Source organism: Chiloscyllium plagiosum, unplaced genomic scaffold (assembly GCF_037043375.1).
Source record: "Chiloscyllium plagiosum isolate Xiang-an unplaced genomic scaffold, Cpla_swu_hap1 HiC_scaffold_12, whole genome shotgun sequence".
Classification (NCBI taxonomy): domain Eukaryota; kingdom Metazoa; phylum Chordata; class Chondrichthyes; order Orectolobiformes; family Hemiscylliidae; genus Chiloscyllium; species Chiloscyllium plagiosum.
In genome coordinates this window covers 72,411,372-72,436,825 of record NW_028270150.1, presented here as the reverse complement: position 1 = coordinate 72,436,825, position 25,454 = coordinate 72,411,372, and the positions used below count along the sequence as shown (strand labels likewise).

The 25,454-nt window shown below is 42.0% G+C and overlaps 1 protein-coding gene across 1 annotated transcript in view; it reads left to right on the top strand.

Annotated features, from left to right (window-relative positions):
• LOC122555067 (cilia and flagella-associated protein 47-like) overlaps positions 1-25,454 on the top strand; it is a 497,478-nt gene that overhangs the window by 201,422 nt on the left and 270,602 nt on the right. Inside the window, 1 exon segment of the mRNA XM_043700727.2 lies at positions 23,513-23,595. Coding sequence (XP_043556662.2) covers positions 23,513-23,595 — 83 coding nt within the window.

The following is a 25,454-nucleotide window of genomic DNA, read 5'->3' as shown; positions in this document are numbered from 1 at the left end:
GCCCTACAGTGTTGAATGTAGCCTGTTCCCTGGACTATAGCTGGATGTATTGCCTGACCATGACTACCCTAAGTGGACGACTGACCATAGCTCTGCCCCTGGCTGTGTGCAGATTCTGATCTTGACTGACAATATTGAGGCCACCTGAGTGATAGCAGCCCTCACCCTCTTGACTTGAATGAGGGCTATCTCAGTCATAATTTCAGACATAGCCATTTAGTTGAAAAATCAAGCACTGCGTTTGCCATGCAGGCAGCTGGCACATGCTATAGGTTTAAGATTGAAATCTCACTGAGGCATACCACAAGATGCCTGTCCCCTGGACTGATCAGTGCTGACAAACATAACAAGCAGACTGACTAAATAGTAAGTCCACACAGCAATACTGTGAGCATTTAGTAAAAAAACCGAAAGGACTGTAGGTGCTGTAAATTAGAAACAAAAACAGAAATTGCTGGAAAAGCTCAGCAGATCTGGCAGCATCTGTGGAGAGAAATCAAGTTAACGTTTTGGGTCTGGTGAACTGAGGAATTTGTTGCTGTAAGCATTTAGGCTCTGGCTGAACTGCTACCACACTGGAAGCCAACCACGCAAGGTAAGGCAAGGTAGAGGTGCTGTGAACATCCAGCTAAGCGCTAAGTGAGTGACCACTGAGAGACCAGTGTGCAGCCCTGTGATTTAGTTTGGTCCAGTCCATGACTGGGTGCAAGACCCTGCGCATAATATGCCCTTGAAGAAACATATCACTGCTAGTTACCGGTACAGCCTGAAGTGTAATTTTACACATGTGGATGGGTGAGGTGACATTAATATTCTGAGAGGCTGGCTGAAGTCAGATGCCAGTGTATGTAGACATAAGGTGTGTGAGGCTGGTATCCTGGAGTGTGCATTGACATTTTGTTGCTGGTGTCAAGGGGAAGCAGTGAGCTGGTGTTGACAGGCTCTGAATTTTTTACTGTGAATTGTTAATGTCCAGTTCCCTTGTGGCAAGTCGTAGAATAGGAAGCTCCATATTTAATGAGGTAAGATTCGCTGTGAATGAGGTTGTTAAAAGCAATAATCCTCATTAATAGGCATCTCAAAGCTGGCTAGCAAGAATGTTGACAACTAAAGCTCTGCTTGAATATGCAGCCATTTGGTCCTGACATCAAGAAAGGTGTCACCTGACTTTTCACAAAATTATCCCCCATTATTATCTCAGTTTCTGTCATTGATAGGTCTCTTTGGCACAGTGGTAATGTCCCTACCTCTGAACTAGATGGCTTGGGCTAAGGTCCATCTGCTCCAGAGATGTATTATAGCATCTCTGAACAGATTGATTAGAAAATATCTAGTCCATGTTGTTCAGGTCCCAGAAAGTTTCCACCCTAAATTTGTGTTGTTCTTTGATATTTCAATAATTTATTTAACCATTCTTAGGAATTGTTCTGTTCTTAATGGAAAAGAAATTGTGGTGCTTGCAGCCCAGTCTTTAATATATGTGCATTCCTATATTTTGTTTCTCTGCTGTCAGTCTATTTTAAGTAACTTCCTTCTGAGAGGTGTTAGTAAACTTTGGGCACTGTAAGTAAAATAGGTGTAGGACATTATTGTTTTACATGATTATAGCTGGTACTGGAAATAAAGAATGGTGTTGTTTATAGCTGAAAGTGTAACAGTTTTGAAGTGAAAGAAAAGATACTGCAGTTGATGGGATTTACAACCCAATAATTGATGCCTATTATTATAGACTACTATTGTAGTCTGCTCATAGTGGCTGCTGGTGAGTTAAACATCAGCGTTATCATTGTGCACCAGCTTTTTGACACCTGGTGCAATTGTGTTTTTATTGCCAATGTCAGTCTAACATTAAACATACCTAACTTGGAAAATTAGACTCCTTTTACACCTGAAAGAAAGAGGGAAAATAAGGAGTCCTGTTGGCAATGATTAAAATTGATGCCGAAAATAATACAAGTTACAATAATGTGGTTCTTCTAACGTAATGAAATGTCCCAAGGCACTTCACAGGATCATTATAAAGCACAATTTGATATTGAGTTGCATAAGAACTCACATACAAATGTTCAGAAAAATTATTTTAAAAAGTACAAAGATTTAATGAGTATTGGAATAGGTGAGAGGAAAATAAAAGGTCAACTTCTCAATAGCAGTAAAAATCATTGAAACAAATTACTTATGTGCAGACTATAAAATATCAGATCTGTTCTGTGTAATTTGATGGAAATGTCTGGGGAAGAAATTAAAAATGACAGACGTGTTAAATCAGTTGCTTGCAGCCCAGTGTTAACCTCCACAGATGATGACTACAAAGATATTCCAATTACAGGCATACTAGTTCAAGTAATCTGTAGCATGTAAAGGGCAGTGGTACATTTGTCATGGATAAACTCACACCATTAAATGTAAAGGGTAATTGCACTGCACAATAGATGCTTGGTCATTGTCAAGCAGATTAGTTTGGGGTAATAACAGGTACAGTACTGGTTGACACATTCTGATCCCCCGATGTTGGACACAAAGGTTTCCTGGCAAGTAACAGCTGTAACCTAATGCAAATAATTGCAGAGTTCTTTACTTAAGAGTGGAGGGAATAAACAGTTGTTGTGCATAAATGGTGTTACAATTGTTCAGGGTCAAATAGAAAGAGTCTGAACAGTCTTGTCGCTACACAAATCATGTTCAACTGGTGTAAAACAGTCATTATCAAAGTCAATAGAATGTTAAACTACATAATCAAAGGAGGGTGAGGAAATGGTAACCAAACTGTACAGCACTCTGGTTAAACCACATTTTGAATACTGAATCCTATCTGGTAATTGGTACACAAGGAAAACATTGAAATGCTGAATGTAAAACGGAGAGTGCCCATAAACAAAAACAAAAAATTGCTGGAAAAGCTTAGCAGCTTTTCTGTGGAGAGAAATCAGAGTTAATGTTTTTGGTCCGGTGACCGTTCCTCAGAATACCCATGAGACTGGTCATTGGTTCATAGGATCTAAGATATCTACAAAGCTTGCAAACACTTCAAATGTTCAGTTGGGAAAGAGCTTCCAGAGATGATCTTATAGTGGCATAGCCATTAGTAAATGGTAAAGGGCTTGCTTTATTTCTTTAAATTCAAACATAGGAGTAAGACCAGGGGATTATTTTTATTCATTCATGAGATGTTAGTGTTGCTGGCTGGGCCAGCAGTTATTGCCTGTATCTGGTTGCCAATCAGAAAGGCAATAATTTTTAAGACTGCTACATCTTTTTTTACTCAGAATAATTTATATTGAATGTATAGCTGGCCTTCCCAACCCTGCTTTGCTTTGATTTTAGGGGTGTCAGGAGTGGCACCTATTGTGACCGGTTGAGGCCTTTGAGCCTTAATGTGTCAAAGTAGTGGCCTCATCCTTTTGCCACTCTGATTTTGATGAGCGGCAGGAGAGGCCGACAGCTAAATTGTAGCCTGACAGGTTTAACCCTCTGGACTTCAGGTATGTGAAGGAATTGAATCCTTCTTTCTGTGCTCCCTGTGCCAATGGGAGATCCCCACCCCCGCTTCCCTCTGCATTGTTTTGGCTCTCTTCGATCACTTTCCTAGACCTCCCCTCCCCCTCCCCAATATGCACACACTCACTCACTTACACTCCTGCACACTCCAACATTTTCCTTGATCCACCTACTGATTCTCCCCAATTCCTATGACTGCCTCATAACTGGACTGAGTGGGTTGTCTTATGAGAATAGATTGGAGAAGCTAGTCATTTTTCCACTGGAATTTAGAAAAGCAAGAGGTGATTTGAGTGAAGTATGAATGGTTTTGACAATTTTGGCATGTAAAAGATGTTTCATCTTGTGGGTCAATCCAAAGGGTCCCCCTTGCAGGACAGAGACAAGAGAATGTTTTTTTCCCTCTGAGGGTTGTGAGACATTACAACTCCAGGAAGGTAGTGGAGATGGTTATTTCATGTTTTCAAGACAGAGATGGATGAGTTGTGGAAGGAAATCAAGGCAATCAGTGGTTGATAGGATTGTTGAATTTGAAACACAGAATAACTATCCCCTTTGATGGGATGAATGGTCTACCTCAGATCCTATTTCCTATGGTCATAAACTAATTAAAGGGCTGTTACCTGAAAAACTAAAGCACAGCAAACAAACCAAGTGGAAGCAGACTTTCCTTGAAATTTACTCTGGACTTTGAGAGGCTACCTCAGTGAATAATCCACTCCATTGTGTCCTTTCAGACGCAAGGTGATCAAGGTCTCTGTGTATGAAAGCACAGCAGCCTCCCTTATCATCTGTGGATCAGAATTACAGTCATGTTGCAATAATGTAATCACAGCCTGACATGATATTTAAAAAAAAACACTACCCTCTTTTATGCTGAAAAGAATAGGTTAAAATTACAACTACAAAGGGGCAGAAGGATTAATAGGCTAAGTCACAGTGACCATTTTAAAAATCGGCATTTTCATGTGGTTTCTTGTCAGTTAAAGGTTAATCTGTTTCAAAGAATCAATGAGACAGTGCAGTGAAGTTTTGGCTCTTACCACATGAATTGCTTCACTTGGTTCATCTCATTATCGAACAGCAGCAGACAACTATAAGAATCAATGCTGACTGTGCAGCTTTCTGAGATCTGAACTGCTCACATTACCTCGTCTCTTTCCTGAGATTATCTCATGATCCGACAGAAATCCTTCAGTACAAAATAAGTTCAAAATCTAGGAACCTTGAAAGTACAGGACTGAGGAGAAAAAGAAAAAATACATGTAGAGGTTTTAATAAATTCACATTTACAGCAATGGAAAGAAAAGGTCTGATCGCATCTAATATGAGAGTGTGATCAGCCTCAATTGACTTAAGCAAAAAATAAGAGAGCTACTACCCTTACAGATTAGTGAACAGCAGTAAAGAAATTGTGAAAATGAGTTGTATGTAATTTGCAGAGGTTCGTAATAATAGGAGTCATAATAATGGAGTCCTTTAATTACGCTGAGACAAGCTGGCATAAGCCAATGTTTGTCAAAATAGAGAGTTGTTTCAAAAATGCATGAAGGACTATTTCCTTCATCAATTTGTTGCATGTTCATTAAAGCAGAATACAGTGATAGATCTGATTCAAAGTAATGTATTTGATGTGCAGTTGTGTTGCTGCAGTGTAAAATGCATATTGCAGTTATTCAAATATACAAAGGAACATCTGGAATGATAAATAGAGAAATGGATTATGAGGAATGGCTATGTAATTAAATTTGTTCTCACTGAAAAGGAGAAGGTTGACAATTTGATATGATTTCCATTCTTAGAATTATAAAAACAACTGTATAACAAGGATTATGAAGAGTTTTTTTTACCAGGTCTAGAAATAAAGAGGAAAATAAGTGTCATTTAAGACCAGAAGACATAAGTGCAATAGTAAACCAGTCAGCTCCCCCATTCAAAGAGATTGTCTCATCTGAAAGTCCTCAACTTCACATTCTTGTCATCCCCATAACCCTTGATTATGGGGATAAAAAAATCTTTCCATCTCAACCTTAAGTATACTTCATGAAACAGCCTCCACAGCTCTCTAAGGTAAAACAATTCTACAGATTCACTACCTTGTGAAAAAAGAAATGCCTCCTCATGTTTGTCTTAACTGGACAACTCCTTACTCTGAAAATATTCCCTCTGGCCCTCGACTCTACCATAAAGGAACAACCTCAGTATCTACCCTGTCAAGTCCCCTAAGAATCTTATAGTTTCGGTGAGGTCATCTCTCATTCTTCTTATCTGAAATGAGTATAAGGCTCAACCTACTCAATCTCTCTTCATCAGAAAATTTCTCTATGCCCTAGATTAAACTTCTAGGGCATAATGAATCTTCTCTGCAATATCTCCAATGTCAGTAGATCTTTCCTAATGGACCCAAATCTGTTCACAGTATTTCAGCTGTTATCTGATGAGGGCCTTGTATAATTTGAGAAAACTTACCTTTTTTATACTCTATTAGCTTTGAAATTAAGACTAATATTCCATGTTTGTTCACTATGACCTGCTGAGCTTGCATGCTAGCTTTCTTGTGATTCAAGCAAAAGGATCCACCAAAACCCCTCTTTGCTGTTGCTTTCTGCAGTCTTTCACCATTTCAACAATATTCGGCTTATGCCGACACTGACTTACATGTAGTGTTTGCAATCGATTATAAAAATCAGGCCTGGCTTAATGTCAAACAATGGGTACATGAGCCTAGACTGTGAAATGGTCTTTTTGCTGAAGACTCCTCCGATTAAAGTGATGAGAGAATTCATCATTGTCACAGGAAAGCATGTGTCTCATCCAGGGCAGATGTATGAAGTAAGTAAAATATTAGTCTTGCTGTGATTCATGCACTTCAATTTGCTTTATTATAATATAGGTAAAAACAATGACTGCAGATGCTGGAAACCTGATTCTGGACCAGTTGTGCTGGAAGAGCACAGCAAATCAGGCAGCATCCGACGAGCAGCAAAATCGACGTTTTTATTCCTGATGAAGGGCTTTTGCCCGAAACGTCGATTTTGCTGCTCGTCAGATGCTGCCTGAATTGCTGTGCTCTTCCAGCACCACTGATCCAGAATTTATTATCATATATTTTGTCTGTCATGAATTAATTATAAAGTCCCCCCTGAAATGCCTTGTAAAGGTCACTGTTTTGTATGTTTCATTTTGGATTGCCTCAATGGCAATTTTGAAGCAAGACAACTATAATTACAAATTTGAAACCATATTCAAAAGGTTGCAATATGTGTGGAAGAAATGTTATCTTATAATAACCTTCAGGGTTTTATTAATATTTGTTTTTTATTGTAATCCATTTTCTATAACCTAGCTTTGCAAAGTAATATCAATACAGTAGATGCTGTGAAGTTCTTTTTCGATTGCAGTTCAGTGCTTCTGAAAGAATCATTAAGTATTCCCTTAATCTAGCCACATGATCAATCATGAACTCATGCTGGTTTTTACGTGGAATCGTGGCAAGTCATGAGGAAACCTGCCACTGGTCATCATATCTTTCTACAGGGTAATGCATTGAAAGGAAATTAAGTCTGAAATAGTTTTAAGACTGCATTCTGGATAGTAGTAATTCCGACTTGCAGAATTATTATTCTTGCAACACAAACCTGATTTAAGTGAAGGTTTTTTGTTCATAGTGAATCCAGATCAATAGCAAATTGAAGATAAAGTTAAAATCTAAGGATGATAAATGAAGTTAACTTGATGTCATTCTAACGACATAGAACATAGATAAATACAGCGCAGTACAGGCCCTTTGGCCCTCGATGTTGCACCGATCCAAGCCAACCTAACCTACACTAGCCCACTATCCTCCATATGCCTATCGAATGCCCGTTTAAATGCCCATAAAGAGGGAGAGTCCACCACTGCTACTGGCAGGGCATTCCATGAACTCACGACTCGCTGAGTAAAGAATCTACCCCTAACATCTGTCCTATACCTACCACCCCTTAATTTAAAGCTATGCCCCCTCGTAATAGCTGACTCCATACGTGAAAAAAGGTTCTCATGGTCAACCCTATCTAAACCCCTAATCATCTTGTACACCTCTATCAAGTCACCCCTAAACCTTCTTTTGTCCAATGAAAACAGCCCCAAGTGCCTCAGCCTTTCCTCATACGATCTTCCTACCATACCAGGCAACATCCTGGTAAACCTCCTCTGCACCCGTTCCAGTGCCTCCACATCCTTCCTATAGTATGGCGACCAAAACTGCACACAATACTCCAGATGCGGCCGCACCAGAGTCTTATACAACTGCAACATGACCTCAGGGCTCCGGAACTCAATTCCTCTACCAATAAAAGCCAGTACGCCATATGCCTTTTTCACCGCACTATTTACCTGGGTGGCAACTTTCAGAGATCTATGTACATGGACACCAAGATCCCTCTGCTGATCCACACTACCAAGTATCTGACCATTAGCCCAGTACCCCAATACAGCCCAATACAGAATTTCACCCTGAGGTGGAACAACTTTAGTTCAGTTCTAATGAAATATCACTTCCACTCAGACACCCCTTAATTCTCCATTTGGCCATGCTTCCCAAAATCAACAATAATAACCTAGTAATTTCAGCAGGAGACTTGCAGGGAGGACAGCTATGATTTTTCAGGGACGTCCTAAAAGCATCCCCGAAGAGTTTATGGGAGGTCCTTGCTTGTGACCAACCAAATTGGAGAGAGAATTTGATGGAAGTTGCAGAGACAAAGCATAAGTGTCTGAAGGAGTGCAATCAACCCATCAATGTAACCCTTTAAAGGTTGCATACGGCAAAATCTGCAAATTGTAGGTTGGGATTATCAGCCAGCTCAGAACACCTCAAACTTGAGTTGGAGGAAGTCTGATCCCAAGGGGCTGATGAAGAGAAGAGAATTTAAAATTGATTGAGTTAGTTTAAAAAGGGATTGAATTGCTCAGTATGGGAAATAAAAACAAAGCTAGAAATATACTGACTTTGCTTCAGCACCAGAAAAAAAGGTAAATGAGAGTTTTACATGCAAATAGTTTGCCATAAGCATTAGAAAGTGGGAGGTTAGTAAATGAAAGACAGATGTGGAGCCACAGGTGGTAGTCAAGAGTGCAGAATACCAAGTGTGATTACAATGAACTGGTACTTGGTTTGAAAGCTAGTGAATAACTTATTTAAACATTTATGTAAAGGTGGTGCCAGCATGGATTCATTGGGTCAAAGAAGACCCTGTTTCAAAATTGTAAGTTCTGGATGGGTTCTCAATGATATAAAGATGTTAAAGTCAAGCTGCACAGAAAGTAAAACAAAAATGACTGGACATCTAATTTCAAAAGAGGTGTAAAATGTTACCTGAGGAAGAACAAAAAATATTCCCAAAGTTGTAGGTGAGAATGGGAAGATGAATTAAACCTGAGGGCCACTAAGTAACATTTGAAAGAATAATGGACAAAGCAGTAATCTAATTCTTTTTGGTCTTCCTAATTAAGAAATGCTTGCAAGATGAACAGTAGATGTTGTAATCTAGACTCTAGTATATGCGAAGTTTGGTTTGTTAAGGTATTTGTATTTATTGATGGCGTAAGACAAAGTAAATCATAGAGCCATAAAGATCTACAACACAGAAAAAGGTCCATTCACCCACCGCGTAAGTGCCAATCAATAACAGTCATCCAGTATTCTAATCCCATTTTCTAGCACTTGGCCCATAGCCTTGATTGCCTGAGCATTATAAGTACACATCCAAATTATCATTAAATGATATGAGAGGTTTTACCTCTACATCTTCCAGATTATCATTACCCTCTGGGATAATGTTGCATATATTGTGATTGCATGGAAAATGTTTGGGAAAGAGCAAGAACACAGTAGGGTGATCACAAAGTAAATAAGGATGCTGGAGCTTCTGCAACTGGGGCATCTGTGTACTGTATTTTCCATATCCTTCCTGATCATCCCCCTCTTATCCATGTCCTGGTCCTCCTCTTCCTTCAAAATCCCATATCAGTCTGGAGCTTCTTCGAGGTCCAAACCTAAACGTGTGCGTGGGTTTCCCCTGAGTGCTCCGGATTCCTCCCACAATCCAAAGATGCGCAGTTAGGTGAATTGGCCATGCTCATTTGCCCATAGTGTTCAGGGATATGTTGGTTAGGTGTAATAGTTAGGGGTAAATGTAGAATAATAGGGTAGGTGAATGGGTCTGGGTGGGTTACTCTTCAGAGGATCGGTGTGGACTTGTTGGGTCAATTGGCCTGTTTCCACACAGTAGGGATTCTATGATTCTATGATACTCATCTAAGTCATGTTACTCCTCGCTGGGCTAGCATTTTGAAAATCAAGTCAATCAATCTGGAGTCATCATTACGATAAAAGGTTTTCTTTTTAAATGTGAAAAATTCCCCTATTTACCTGTCTGTCAGACCACAGGGTGACTCATGCACACTTATAAAGTCTCTGACTTATTGATTTTAAAAATCTACATCTTACAGCAACCTATGAACTGAAATAAATTGGCTTTCTTAAGGTTTGAGGTGATTTTCTTAACTGCAGAGAAAGGACAGCTCCTTCCTTTTCAGAGGTTGGATGGTTTCTGACCAAGCATTCACACCCTTAAGCTGTTCATTTATGTGGGATCTAATCACATAGTTGTTGGCAGGCAGGAGAAACAACTCTATAGACCAACCAGCTATTTGTTACTAGCTGTATCTCCCTTTGTACATGCTCCCCAGTTCCAGTTCATCTGTAGTAACCTGCTCCTCCGTTTGAATCAACAGCAATATAAACAGCACTTAGAATTAATACCAGGTAACTTGCTATTGAAAATTGCAGATGGAATAAGAGGCTGGAGAACATAGGAACAGGAGTAGCTCATTCAGCCCCTTGAGCCTGTTTCTCCTTCAATGAGATCATAGCTACTCTGTGGCCTAACTCCACGTACCTGCCTTTGGTTCATATCTCTTAATACCTTTGTTTACTAAAACTTCATCCATTTCAGATTTAAAATTAATAGCAGATCCAGTATTCACTTGCATTTGTGGAAGAGAATTCCAAATATCCATCACCCTTTGTGTGCAGCACAAAGTTTGTGGCAAGGACTAAACACAATAGTTTTGTTTTTTTCCCAATATTTCAGGTAACCTCTGGTCATCCAGTAGAGCTGAAAATGTCAGATATTAAAGCTTTATTTGGATCTTTAGAATTTCTTCAATTAATGTTGGCATAAACATTTTGAAAATTGGTTTTATCTTTCCCCATATTACTCCTGCTACCAAGTAGAATTTCCAATTGGAATTAGTTTGTTCATGGATTCACATTATATCTATTTGATGTACTTAACTATTCAGCTATGTACAAAAGTTCATAAGGTTAGCTAGTGGGTTGTGACTCTGTGGAACTCATTGCTGCAAAGGGTTGTGGAGGCCAAGCCATTGAATATAATTAAGAGTTTTGAATGAAACATTTTGTACATTTCAATACTCCATTTTTATGTCTAGTAACTGCAAATCTAACAACATTACATATCTCAGGAATCATAATGAGCTCTCCAAAGAAACCAGTGTTTGGGTAAATCATTCAAGTGAGCAATAGGCTTAATTTTGTACAACTCTCCTCTTCCCAAACTCCTATATCCTCAGGGCCCTCTATCTTTCCTAAAACAAAGTTTATTATGTTAACCCTAATGGTAAATCATGTAGGTTCAATAAGTGGCAGGAGGCTTTCCTTGGATATGCATCCCTTTTGGTTTTACTCTGTAGGCTATTGGTCAATGAAAGGTCGAGGGAGTTGTCCTTTCTGGTTTTGCGATGTCAATTAAAGGTACCCTTGCACTTTTTCATTCCTGTGTCCACACCCCCCACCCCTCTCCTTAGCCCCACGAACTCCAACATGTCCCAACGTGCCAGCTGGCCACCGGGAGATCTTGGATTCATCCAATTTCTGGTGTATCGAGAGATGCTCTTCCTCCTTGGTGTACCTGTAATACCAGCAGTGGCCACAACTCTGCCTCTAACAGTCCAACAGCTCTTTGAGGTGAAGTTTCCTCCCGGAGATGGGCAGAAGTTTCACCTCCTTATAATTAAAGACCCTTTGGCTGAAAAATTAAGGCGTTTGAGCTGGTGAAGGGAGGTGGGGGGGGGGGTGGTTTGGGGGGAAGGGTCTGTCTTGAAATTCACACGCAAGTGCGGGAAACTTGCCTTCAGTGAGTCAACTCTGAGTATAGGCTTAACCTTTTCTAAACTGTTAACCCCTTCATACAACGAATCAATTTAAGAACCTTCTTTGAACAGTTTCTCATGCAATTAAAAAAGTAGCCCAAACTGTACACAGCACTCTAAGTATAGTCTCTTCAATGCATTTTACATTTGTAGCCATACCCTTTGCTGTGCAGACCAGCATTTTATTTGCCTTCCTAACTACTTGCTGGACCTGCATACAAACTTTTTTGTGATTCATGTGGATGCACACCAAGATTCCTTTTCAACCGTTACTTCCAGCAGTCTCACTTTCCACTTAAATAACATTCTGTTTTTCTATTCTTCTTGTCAAAATGGGCATATTTTTCCACATTATATGCCATCAACAAGTATTTCACCCACACATTTAAACACATTCAATGTCAATTTCAGGATTCCTAACCATAATTCAGTTAATTAACTCTACTTCACTCCACAGACCTGTTGAGTATTTTCAGCATTTTTAGAGTTTATTTCCAATTTGCATCATCCACAATACTTTGACTTTGAAGTGAAGTTTTCTATGTGGCTCTGGAATATACAATTCCATTCAAAACGAAAACAAATCCTACTGCGCCCACAATGTCAGGGAGGCATAACAGTTCCAGAGGGAACAAAAAAAGAAATTGAAGGGTAATTTCTAGAAAGGTAAATTCCATTTAGTTGATACAAAAATGACATTGAGCTTGTCACTGCACCATAGGCCCTAATTTGCAAATACTAATAAGTTTTTACCTCCTTCCCTGAAGATTCAGGTTTGAGTTCCACATGGGTGGTGGAATCCTATCAGTCATTGGAATGTCTAATTTTTTTTTTGCTTTTTTTCTGATCTTAGATACAGATAATGAGATAACAATAATTCTCTCATTAACTGACTTTCGTACACTCTTTCATATACACACTCCTTAAAAAAATGAAGTCATGTTATGTTCCGTTAGTCCTTTCAAATTTGTATTTTTTGATTTTCAAAATTATTTGATAAGAAGCTACTGCAGAGTAATTGTAGGAAAAATGCTTATGTATAGATGACTGGCTGGTCCTGCTACATTCTGGAAAATGGCTACTGTCAAACGAAACTACTCTTAAAATTACAGCTATGGTTAAAAACATTACCTGAAGTTGGGTTTGTGTTAAAATCCGGTATTTCCAGTAACATTGGTTCAAATTTTATTGGAATTGATGTCTGAGTGAAAATGAGATGCCTGCACTCATTCCTGGTCCTTGAACTCCTCAGGTGAACATTTTCAGAAGGACTATGGCCTACCGATTGGTCGCTCAGGATGTCCTTTTGCAGCTGTCATCTCTCTTTTATATTTGTGCTTGAGTTCCTAATAGGAGTCAGTCGCCAGATGTTTATTGAGTAGCTTTTATCACAGAGCACCCATACTTGAAAGCATTTGAAGAGTTAAAAGATTCAGGAACCTAGGTTTGCCTTTGACCTGGGTATTGTAGCTGGCTCTTGGGTAACATACCCAGACCTGAAGGAAGGTTAATTGTATATTGTGATAATAGAAACCTCTTCCGAAGGTGAAGGTCGCTGCCCGATCTGTAGGAACCGTGATGTGGAAGTGCCAGTGTTGGACTGAGTTGGACAAGGTAAAAAAATCACAGGACACCAGGTTATAGTCCACCAGGTTTATTAGAAAACACAAGCTTTTGGACATCTGCTCCTTCTTCAGGTGTTAGTTTGTGGTTTCAAATAAACCTGTTGGACTAGACCCCGATGTCATGCGATTTTTAACCTGCTTTGTAAGGACCAAGATGATCATATGTTTGCAGTTCATAACACCTAGCACCTCCGGAAATCAACTGATCGTCTTAATGTTCTTTCAGCCTGACTGAAACAGTGTGGACATACTGTTGGCGAGCTCTCGACTCCAGTACGACTCTTCTTCAGAATAGTTCTGAAACAGTGACTCTCTTTGGATTTCCCCAGCAGGTTCTGTTTTTATTTCAGATTTTCAGCGTCCACAGTGTTTTGCTTTTATTCCTCCACAAGTTCCCTGGAATTGTGTGTCCACTCCTTCCCACTGGAGGTCAGCCCATCTTCCACCACGATACATAGCTCAGCAATTGCCTTTCTGGAAAGACAATATGGTTTTTGCAATATTTGTTGAAAACTGAACATCTGCTGGTGGATTCTCTCTGGCTGATATTGTCCTCTGGACGTGAGGGGTGAACTGTGCGTGTGCCCCTCTATGTCCTCTGTATCTGTGTCCCACTTCCAGGCTCATGATTCTGTTGATCTCAGTGTGGCTGTCCAGCTCTCTACCTCAATCTCTGCTACTTGCTGGAGGACTCAAAGTCTGACAGCTTGAGGCCCATTACAAATAGCTGCATTCAGTGATCTGGTTTTCCTGAAACCCTTTTTAGTCCTTATATGACATTCAAGTTATGTGCTACCACACTTGCTAAACAGGTTTTCAACTGCCTATTGCTACAGTTGCTGTCCACTCAGTTTCACCCTGCATACCAAACTGTGGTATCTTTCATAGCCAGCACTGACCTCTAACACTGAGCCTTTCCCTTATTGCCTCTGGCAAGGCTTCAAAGCTTCATTGTTTTTACTCAGATCAATCTGTTCAGAGATGCCATTTCAAACATCTGAAGCAGGTTCGACTCGAATTTGGACATCCTGATTTCAAGGAATCTCCATTGTTGCATCTCTGATAAAATGATAAGAAGTTGGTAAGATTGTGCCCATTGGTCTTGATTACCTTCTGCCTGTGTTTCAAGGTAAACTTCTCCAGCCAGTTGGGGCTGCCTTTAGTAGGATCTCCTCATAACCAATAATCGTCAGGCTCTCCCTCTGACAACTATCACCAGCATTTTCTATACTCCTGCCTTCCAGCTGGTCTCTGGTGAGCTGGACAACATCCAGCCGTTATCTCTGCTTCTCAGACTGCTGAGGAATGTTCGAGGGTAAAGGGACGGTTGGAAAATGGGAAGCCTTCAAAAGTGAGATAATGAGAGTCCAGAGACAATACTTTCCTGTTGGGGTGAAGGGTAAGGCTGGTAGGTGGAGGGAATGCAGGATGACTAGAGAAATTGAGGTTTTGGTAAAGTCCAAAATCACTCACACTATCTGTGACACAACTGCCTCCAGTGATCTCCCCTCCACTGCCTCCAAACTCAGTCCCCCAGCCCCACACTGCCCAGTTCTACCTGCTTCCCAAGATCCACAAGCCCAACTACCCCAGATGATCCATTGTCTCCACATGCTCCTGCCCCACTGAACTTATTTCTTCCTATCTCGACTCCATCCTCTCCCCCTTGGTCCACACACTTCCCACCTACATCCACGACACTAACCACGCCTTCCACCTCTTCAGTAATTTCCAGTTTCTGGCTCCCAGCGCTCTATCTTCACTTTGGACGTGCAGTCCTCATATATGTCCATATCCCACAAGGATGGCCTACAACCCCTCAGTTTCTTCCTCTCCAACAGACCCATCCAGTCCTCCTCCATCATTACTCTCCTCCGCCTTGCCAAACTTGTCCTCACCCTTAATATAACTTTTCCTTTAACACCCCCTATTTCCTCCAAATCCAGGGGGTTGCCATGGGCACTCAGTTTGGCCCCAGTTACGCCTGCTTCTTTGTCAGCTACGTTGAAGAATCCCTCTTCAGTACCTACACAGGCACTGTGCCCCAATTCTTCCACCATTACATCGATGACTGCATCTGCGCAGTGTCCTGCAACTAGGTTGAACTGCAGCTATTCATCAACTTTGCCCACAACTTCCACCCACCCTCAAATTCACTTGATCTATTTCTGACACCTCCCTCTGTTTTCTTGACCTCTCCATTTCCATCTCCATCTCCAGATGGATATTTGGAGACCCATAGACTCCCATAACTGTTTGGACTACACCTCCTCCCACCCAGTAGCCTGCAAGAACTCCATCCTGTTCTTCCAATTCCTCTGCCTTCACCACATCTACTTGGACAAGGAGACATCCCACTCCCAAGCTTCCCAGATGTCTACCTGTTTTGAAGAAAGTGCTTCCTCCCCCTTCTCCTCTGTCATCCAGACAAACCTCTACCACACCTCCTCCATTCCCCGCTCCACTGCTCTAAACCGTGCCTCCCTCCCCACCAAACGCAGTAAAGACAGGGACCCCCTTGTCCTCATCCAACCACCCCACCAGTTTCCGCATCCATCACATCATCCTTAAACATTTCCGCCAACTCCAATTAGACCCCACCACCAAGAACATCTTCCCCTCCCCACAGTCTCACTGTTCCTTCACCAATCCTTGGTTTGTGCCATTCTCCCCACGAACCCTCCTGAACCCCCAAGTACCCTCCACTGCAACTGGAAGAGATGCAAAACCTGCTGGCACACCCCCCCCCCCCCCCCCCCCCCCATCACCTCCATCCAGGGACCCAAACAGTCCTTCCAGGTGAGACAGAGGTTCACCTGCCTCTCCTCCAACCGAGTTTACTGTATCTGGTGCTCTAGATATGGTCTCCTCTACTTTGGGGAGACCAAACATAAACTCAAGGCACTTTTGCTGAGCATCTCAGCCAGGCCTGCAGGGGCTGACTGGACCTCCCAAGTCACCGCACATTTTAATTCCCCTTCGCTTTCTGACATGACCATCTTCGACGTCCTCCATTGCTGCAGTGAATCAGACTGCAAATTGGAGGAACGACGCCTCATCTTGGGCAGCCTACAATCTGGAGGTCTCAACATTGAGTTCTCCAAATTCAGATAATCTCCCTTTCCAGCCCCTCCTCCTCCCTTTTATTCTTCTGACTGACCTGTCTTTCCAGCTACCAACCTGATTTATTCCTCCCATCAACAAACCAGGTCTACCTCTACCTGTGTTCACCTATCCATACCTCACCACCTTGCCCCTTTCCCCAACCAAAACCCTCCTCGAGTGCCCCCTCCTTTATCTGCAGATCCCCTTACCCCCACCCCAGTCCTAAAGAAGGGTTACACCCAAAATGTTGACTCCACCATCTCCTGATGCTGCCTGGCTTGCTGTGTTCTTCCAGCCTCTGGCCTGTTTACCTTCGATTCCAGCATCTGCAGTTATTTTGTCTCAAACTAAAAATAAGAAGGAAGCATATGTCAGGTATAGACAGCAGAGACTGAGCAAATCCCTCAAGCATAACAGCTTTAAGAGGTAAATCAGGAGTGGAAAAAGAGACATGAGATAGCTTTGGCAAATAGGGTTAAGGAGAATCCAAAGGGATTTTACAAATACATTAAGGACAAAAGGGTAACAAGGGAGAGCAGAGTGCCCCTTAAAGATCAGCAAGGCAGCCTATATGTGGAACTATGGAAGAAGGGGAGGATACTAAATGAGTGTTTTGTGTCACTGTTTACTACTGAGAAGGATATGAAAGATATAGAACATGGGGAAATAAATAGTGACATCATGAAAAATGTCCAGCTTACAGAAAAGGAAGTGCTGGATTCCTTAAAATGGTTAAAGGTGGATAAATCCCCAGGACCTGATCAGGTGTACAAAAGAATTCTGTGGGAAGCTAGAGAAGTGATTGCTGGGCCTCTTGCTGAGATATTTGTATCAGCACAAATTTGATAGTCACAGGTGAGGTGCCGGAAGACTGGAGGTTGGCAAACGTGGTGCCACTGTTTAAGGAGGGCGGTAAAGACAAGCCGGGGAACTATAGACTGCTGAGCCTGACCTCAGTGTTGGGCAAGTTGTTGGAGGGAATCCTGAGGGACAGGATGTACGTGTATTTGGAAATGCAAGGACTGATTCGGGATAGTCAACATGGCTTTGTGCGTGGGAAGTCATGTGTCACAAACTTAATTGAGTTTTTTGAAGAAGTAACAAAGAAGATTGATGAGGGCAGAGCAGTAGATGTGATCTATATAGACTTCAGTAAGGCGTTCGACAAGGTTCCCCATGGGAGACTGATTAGCAAGGTTAGATCTCATGGAGTACAGGGAGAACTAGCCACTTGGATACAGAACTGGCTCAAAGGTAGAAGACAGAGGGTGGTGGTGGAGCGTTGTTTTTCAGACTGGAGGCCTCTGACCAGTGGAGTGCCGCAAGGAGTGCTGGGCCTTCTACGTTTTGTCATTTACATAAATGATTTGGATGCGAGCATAAGAGGTACAGTTAGTTAGTTTGCAGATGACACCAAAATTGGAGGTGTAGTGGACAGCGAAGAGGGTTACCTCAGATTACAACTGGATCTGGACCAGATGGGCCAATGGGCTGAGAAGTGGAGTTTAATTCAGGTAAAAGTGAGGTGCTGCATTTTGGGAAAGCAAATCTAAGCAGGACTTATACACTTAATGTTAAGGTCATAAAGAGTGTTGCTGAACAAAGAGACCTTGGAGTGCAGGTTCATATCTCCTTGAAAGTGGAGTCGCAGGTAGATAGGACAGTGAAGAAGGCGTTTAGTATGCTTTCCTTTATTGGTCAGAGTACTGAGTAGAGGAGTTGGGAGGTCATGTTGCGGCTGTACAGGACATTGGTTAGGCCACTGTTCGAATATTGTGTGCAATTCTGGTCTCCTTCCTATTGGAACAATGTTGTGAAACCTGAAAGGGTTCAGAAAAGATTTAGAAGGATGTTGCCAGGGTTGGAGGATCTGAGCTACAGGGAGAGGCTGAACAGGCTGGGGCTGTTTTCCCTGGAGTGTTGAAGGCCGAGGGGTGACCTTATAGAGCTTTACAAAGTTATGAGTGGCATGGATAGGATAAATAGACAAAGTCTTTTCCCTGTGGTCGGGGAGTCCAGAACTAGAGGGTTTAGGGTGAGAGGGGAAAGATATAAAAGAGACCTAAGGGGCAACTTTTTCACGCAGAGGGTGGTACGTGTATGGAATGAGCTGCCAGAGGAGGTGGTGGAGGCTGGTACAATACAACATTTAAGAGGCATTTGGATGGGTATATGAATAAGAAGGGTTTGGAGGGATATGGACTGGGTGCTGGCAGGTGGGACTAGATTGGGTTGGGATATCTGGTCGGCATGGACGGGTTGGACCGAAGGTTCTGTTTCCATGCTGTACATCTCTATGACTCTATGAAGAGGAGGTGCTGAACAGCTTCAAACTCATAAAGTTGGATAAATCCCTGTGACCTGATCAGGTGTACCCCAAAACTCTGTGCGAAGCTAGGGAAGTGATTGCTGGGCCTCTTGCTGTGATATTTGTAGCATCGATAGTCACAGGTGAGGTGCCAGAAGAGTGGAGGTTGGCTAATGTTGTGCCACTGTTTGAGAGAGTTGGTAAGGAAAAGCCAGGGAACTAAAGACTGGTGAGCCTGAGTGGTTGGCAGGGTGTTGGAGGTAATCCTGAGGGGCAGGATTTACATGTATTTGGAAAGGCAAGGACTGATTAGGGATAGTCAACACTGCTTTGTGCGTGGGAAATTCTGTCTGATGAACTTGATTGAGTCTTTTTGAAAAAGTAATGAAGAGGAATGATTAGATTAGATTACATTACAGTGTGGAAACAGGCCCTTCGGCCCAACAAGTCCACACCGACCCGCCGAAGTGCAACCCACCCATGCCCCTACATTTACCCCTTACCTAACACTACGGGCAATTTAGCATGGCCAATTCACCTGACCTGCACACCTTTGGACTGTGGGAGGAAACCGGAGTACCCGGAGGAAACCCACGCAGACACGGGGAGAACGTGCAAACTCCACACAGTCAGTCGCCTGAGGCGGGAATTGAACCCGGGTCTCAGGCGCTGTGAGGCAGCAGTGCTAACCACTGATGAATAATGCTCTGCTGGCATGCTCATGCCAGCAGAGCATTGATCGTGATCTATATGGACTTCAGTAGGCATTCTACAAAGTTCAAAAATGTGGTGCCGGAAAAACACAGCAGGCCAGGCAGCATCCGAGGAGCAGGAGAATCGACATTTCTGGCATAAGCCCTTAATCAGGAATGAGGCTGGTGTGCCAAGCAAGCTGAGATAAAAGGTAGGTGGGAGGGAATTTGGGGGAGGGGCGCTGGGAATACAAGTTCTACAAAGTTCCTCATGGTAGATTAGTTAACAAGGTTAGATCGCACAGAATAGTGGGAGAACTAGCCGTTGGGACACAGAACTGGTTTGAAGGTAGAAGACAAATGGTGGTGGTGAAGGGTTGCTTTTCAGAATGGAGGTCTGTGACTATTGGTGTGCCATAAGGATCGGTGCTGGGTTCTTTGATTTTTGTCACTTATATAAATGTGTTGGATGTGAACATAAGAGATATGGTTAGTAAGTTTGCAGATGACACCAAAATTGGAGGTGTAGTTGACAGCGACAAAGGTTACTTCTGAGTATAAAGAGATCTTGATCAGATGGGCCAATGGGGCGAGGACTGGCAGATGGAGTTTAACTTAGATAAATGTGAGGTGCTGCATTTTGGAAAAAGTAAATCAGAGGAGGACCCATACTTAATGGTAAGGTGCTGAGGAGTGTTGCTGAATAAAGAGACCTTGAATTGGAGTTTTATAGTTCCTTGAAAGTGGAGTCACAGGTAGATAGGATAGAAGGCATTTAGTATGCTTTCCTCTATTGGTCAGTGCATTGTGTATAGGCGTTGGGAGGTCATGTTGCAGCTGTGCAGGACATTGTTTAGGCCACTGTTAGAGTACTGAGTGCAATTCTGGTCTCCCTGCTTTAGGAAGGATATTGTGAAACTTGAAATGGTTCAGAAAACAATTACTAGAATGTTGTCAGGGTTGGAGAGTTTGAGCTGTAGGGAGAGGCTGAATAGGCTGGGGCTATTTTTCCTGGAGCTTTGGAGGCTGAGGGGTGACCTTATAGAGATTCATAAAATCATGAGTGGCATGGATAGGGTAAATAGAAAAAGCGTTTTTTCTGGGGTTGGGGAATCCAGAACTAGAGGACATAAGTTTAAGATGGGAGGGGAAAGATTTGTACCTTCAGGGCAATTTTTCACGCAGAGGGTGGTGTATGTTTGGAATGAGCTGCCAGAAGAAGGCTAGTACAATTACAGTATTGGATGAGTATATGAATGGGAAGAGTTTAGAGGGATACGGGCCAAATGCTGGCAAATTGGACAATTTATTTAGGATGTCAGGTCGGTGTGGATGAGTTGAACCCAAGGGTATGTTTCTGTCTTGCATATCTCTGTGATTCTCTGGCTCAAGATACAACATTTCACATTTGAAATCCTTCTATTAAAAAAATGTTCACATAATTGTGCAATTTGGGGATTTAATTTTTTTTGTGACTCACATTTCTCTTTCCAGTCATTTTTGTTGCCGCAGTCAGTACTTGTTGTGTAGTAGTAACCCAAAAGTAAAGTGACAAGGGATTAAACTAAGGCATTTGCACCTTAATGAGGTGCAAAGAGTTGGGTGAGCAGCCGGATTTGCCTATTATAGCTGGAGCAATTAATATATTATAAGGGCTGTCTATGTCATTGACACCTACGGAATGGTGAATATTAATTGGCTGGGAAAAATAGCTCACTAACCATGTGTAATCCAAGTACTGGGATTGTTTCTTTTTAACCTTGCATTTTGTATATTTAAAATGTTTTTTGAACAAAAATAAATTATTTGACTTCAATTCTATCTTAGAGGTTGGCATGGAGACAAGGTTGAGAAAATATAATATGATTCATTCCCACCAGTGGGAAACCTTCCCACTTTGTCATAGGATTGGCTATGCCATAGAAATGGATATCCATTTAAGATGGTTAAGGCCATGCCCATGGCAAAAATTATTCCTCTGGATGGATTTTTCTATCCACAGTCGGGCAGCTTGATGACTCAGTGAACTGCTGCCTCACAGCGCCAAGGACTTTGGTTCATTTCCTGCCTCAGGAGACTGTCTGTACTGAGTTTGCACATTCTCCCCGTGTCTACGTGGGTTTCCTCCGGGTGCTCCGGTTTCCTCCCACAATCCAAAGATGTCTAGGTTAGGTGAATTGGCCATGCTAAATTGCCCATAATATTAGGTGCATTAGTCAGAGGGAAATGGGTCTGGGTAGGTTACTCTCCGGAGAGTTGGTGTGGCCAAATAGCCTGTTTCCACACTGTAGGGAATCTAATCCAAAGGGTTTCTTCGGTTTGGCTTTTATAGATTTAGATTGGGATCTCTGCCTCTGATGGTGCCTTCATATTGCAATGTCTGCAATCTGCCTCAGCATTGCTTCTCTCTCCTAAAGGGGCTGCTGAGGCTCCAAGCTGTTGACCTTCTGATTGCCAGCATTGGGGCCATTACAGAGTGAGGTGGTCACCAAAACCAAGGCTGCCTCTTAGCATTGCAGCACCAATTTTGCTACTGGTAGCGAGTGTCTCAGGATTCTTATTTACTCCTGAGATTTGACTCACACCATGACCCTACCTCCTCTCCCCCCTACTTTCCTTCAGTGAAATTCTATATGAAAGAACACTACCAAGGCACAAAGGCCTGCCAAAGGTGGATGGATACTCAGATTATTCATTCAGGAAATCTTTCAATGCACCCAACCTTTTTGCAGCTAACAACATAGGGTACGTTGCTCAATACAAAAGGGCAGAAAAGCTTGTAAAAAATGAAGTTTTTGTGGAATGAGGTATTCTTCGTTTAGTATTCATAGAAACTATACTAGGGATAGGGCAATTTATTTGCTGCTATATTTGCTGAGTGAAGGACTCCCTAATCACTGAAAAATGCAGTAATCCAGATCTTCTGATTGGAAGATAGTTATTACAATAACATACCCTGATAGATCCAAAGGACCCTCAGAATTCTGAACTCCACTGGAATTGCTCAAGAAGTTTAGTCTTCTGATAAGCAATTACCCAGCATTTGGAACCTCTTTAAAAGAAACAGTTTCCCACTCTTGGGTTAGTCACCTGAATCTTCCCAACATATCCTTCCCTGCCTGAACTGACTCAATGCTCCCCCTGTCCGAACTGACCTGTCCTGATTGACTAGCCCCTTGCCCCCACCCCAGTCCCCTCCAATGTGTCATCCTATGGTACTCCCTGATACTTCAGATGCCCACCCTGAGCGGACCGACACATGATCACCCTAGCTCATCATGCTCCTTCATTCACTCACATACCATCCTACCCTCCTCGCAACCTTTCACTCGATCTCCTCACCCATGTAGGTGGAAGTGGGTACTGCAGATGCTTGAGATTAGAGTCAAGATTAGAGTGGTGCTGGAAAAGCCCAGCAGGTCGGGCAGCATCCGAGGAGCAGGAAAAACAATGTTTTGGACAAAAGCCCTTCATAAGGAATCCTAATCTTGACTCCTCACCTATCTGTCAGCCCTCATGCCAGGAACACCTTTCTCCCCAAAACTCATCTGTCATGCCAGCCTCCTCACCATGCACCTTTCACATTTACCTTCACTCTGTAGTTTTTGAATAGCTTTAAATGAAGATTTTTGATTTGTAGCATTTTTAGTTAGCAGCTAGTACTGTTTTTAAAAAAAGGGGAAATGACTGGTCTTCCACACCCTCTTGATGATGTGACTGATGAGGGTTCACCTGGATTGAAGCTACATTACACAGGGTTAAAAAAAAAGTAGAAGCAAAATTAGCAATCTGATCACGATTGCTGCTCTCCAGAAAGTGCAGACCAATGACTATTTAAAATAAAAGGACATTTCCACAAAAAGGACAACTGAGGACAGCACCTTAGAGGTCTCGTGTGCAAGGGTGTTGACGCACTTCTTCATGTGCTTTCTATGCATCACTTGGTATAGATCTCAGTGACATCTTTATTTTATAGAAAGACACAGTTTGAGTTGAATATATTTACTCCTGTACATGTAGGTCTTTGAATATTACATGTGAATAACTGTCTAATTTGTTTTTAGTGACTTACAGCCTGAGCCAGGTGGATTTGGAAATAATGAGTTTGGAAATGGAGCGATTAATCAGAATATGGGCCAGAAAATGTGTAAGTCTTTGCAAAGTAAGCTTTCCTACTCTCCAAAGAATTGAAATGTTGGGGACCATATAAAAAAGAAGTGTTTTAATACGCCTTCTCAGATGGAAGGTATCAGCTCAGAACATCAGAGTTGCCTGGAAAGAATTGCATATCGGGGAGCCTTTTTTATATACATATACAATATTTTGCAATGCTCTCTGAGAGGTGTTGCTGAGTTAGTAGTATTTCAGTAACTTTCAAAGATGAGCTGCACTCATTGCTGATGAAAGGCTGTTTTTAAAAACCAGGGTAATACCAAACCACTTGGTCAAAGCATAGCTCCCAGCCTGAGGAGAAATTGTGATTGATAGCTGATTCTGAAACTCTCAGAAATGGACATGGCCATTTGGCTGGGGTCTTGTTAGTCAGCAACACGGTGTTCAGGCACCATCTGTGACAAAACAGTAATGGAAGCCACAGCCAGTGGCCAATCAGGCAGGGTGTTGGGGGGAGGTGGGCGAGTGTGGGGAGGGGAGAAAAACCTGTTGCATCTTTGAATATTTTTTCATGTGAAGGAACTGATAATGTGGCACCCCAAACGGATGTAATGCATTTCCATTTCAAATATGAACATGCATTTTTTTGAATGGGAAAGTTTTGACCATGCTGAACTTATGATTTTACTATTAATTTTGGTCTTCAGTTGTTTTATGAAACGGTTTAATTAAGAACCTGCTTCCTTTCTTCCAGACAAAGAACAATAGCAGCATGTAGGGGGTGGGGGCATAAAGGAGCAAGATTAAAGACTGACATTCTAATGTGTGTCAAGATGTACTCCCTTTGGCTCAGATACTTCCTCAAATTATTTAAATTGACCTTCCCGTCACCCTAAATACACAATTTGGTAAATTAGTTTTCCTACATGGTTTCTCTATTTAGTACTATTAATTTGGTTATCCATTTTTTTGAATACTTGAGAATTTTATGACTCTAATTTTTGCAATTGACTCATATAATTTCAAGTTCTAATTTGTTACACATCATAAAAAGAAATGGATATTTCTTGAATTCTGTCCTGTAGAATCACAATGGCCCAGATTATCTAGACTCTTGATAGTTGAAAATTAGATCAGAGATATGAGTTGAGACCCTATGGAACTCCCGATACACTGACTCAGTTGGGAATTGAATGGGAAGATCAAACCTTATACAGATAATTCCTCCATTCTCTGCGACCATCCAAAAATGTTTTTGATACTGAGTTAATGTGATAGTTCAGACTTTTCCACGATAGTTACCCAGAAAATGTTAGCTGGAAACTCCTCGTCAAACACAGGGGTAACCATACAACTGACTACCCTGACTCCCCTCTCAAACTCCTGCCCAATGCCTCTGACCTCTGATACTGCCTGACCATTCACCACCACCAAACCCCTCAGCTGACTGTCTCACTCCCCGACCACGATTCCCTTCCTCTAACTACCCCTGCAATCTGGTTCCCCTCTGATGCAATCCTCCAATGTTCCCTGAACGGACTTGAACTCATTTGACCATACCATTTAATTCTCTCCCTGAAACTCCCCTGACCTGACCTGAATAGCTCCCGGAACTGACAACAAGACCTGATCCGTCTGCACCTTCCAATCCACCTCACCACTTATTCACTAACCATTTCACCAACTTACCTCATTTACCTGTACTCATATAACATACCCACACTCATCGATTTCACAGCTGCACATGCATCCATTCACTCATACATACTTTTATTTACTGACTCTCATTCAGAAATCATTGGAAAGCTTTATAAGTATCTGAAGATTTTTAGTGTGTTATGAATGCTTGACCACCTGTCTCCAGTGGAAGGGCTTTAAATCGAATAGAAAATG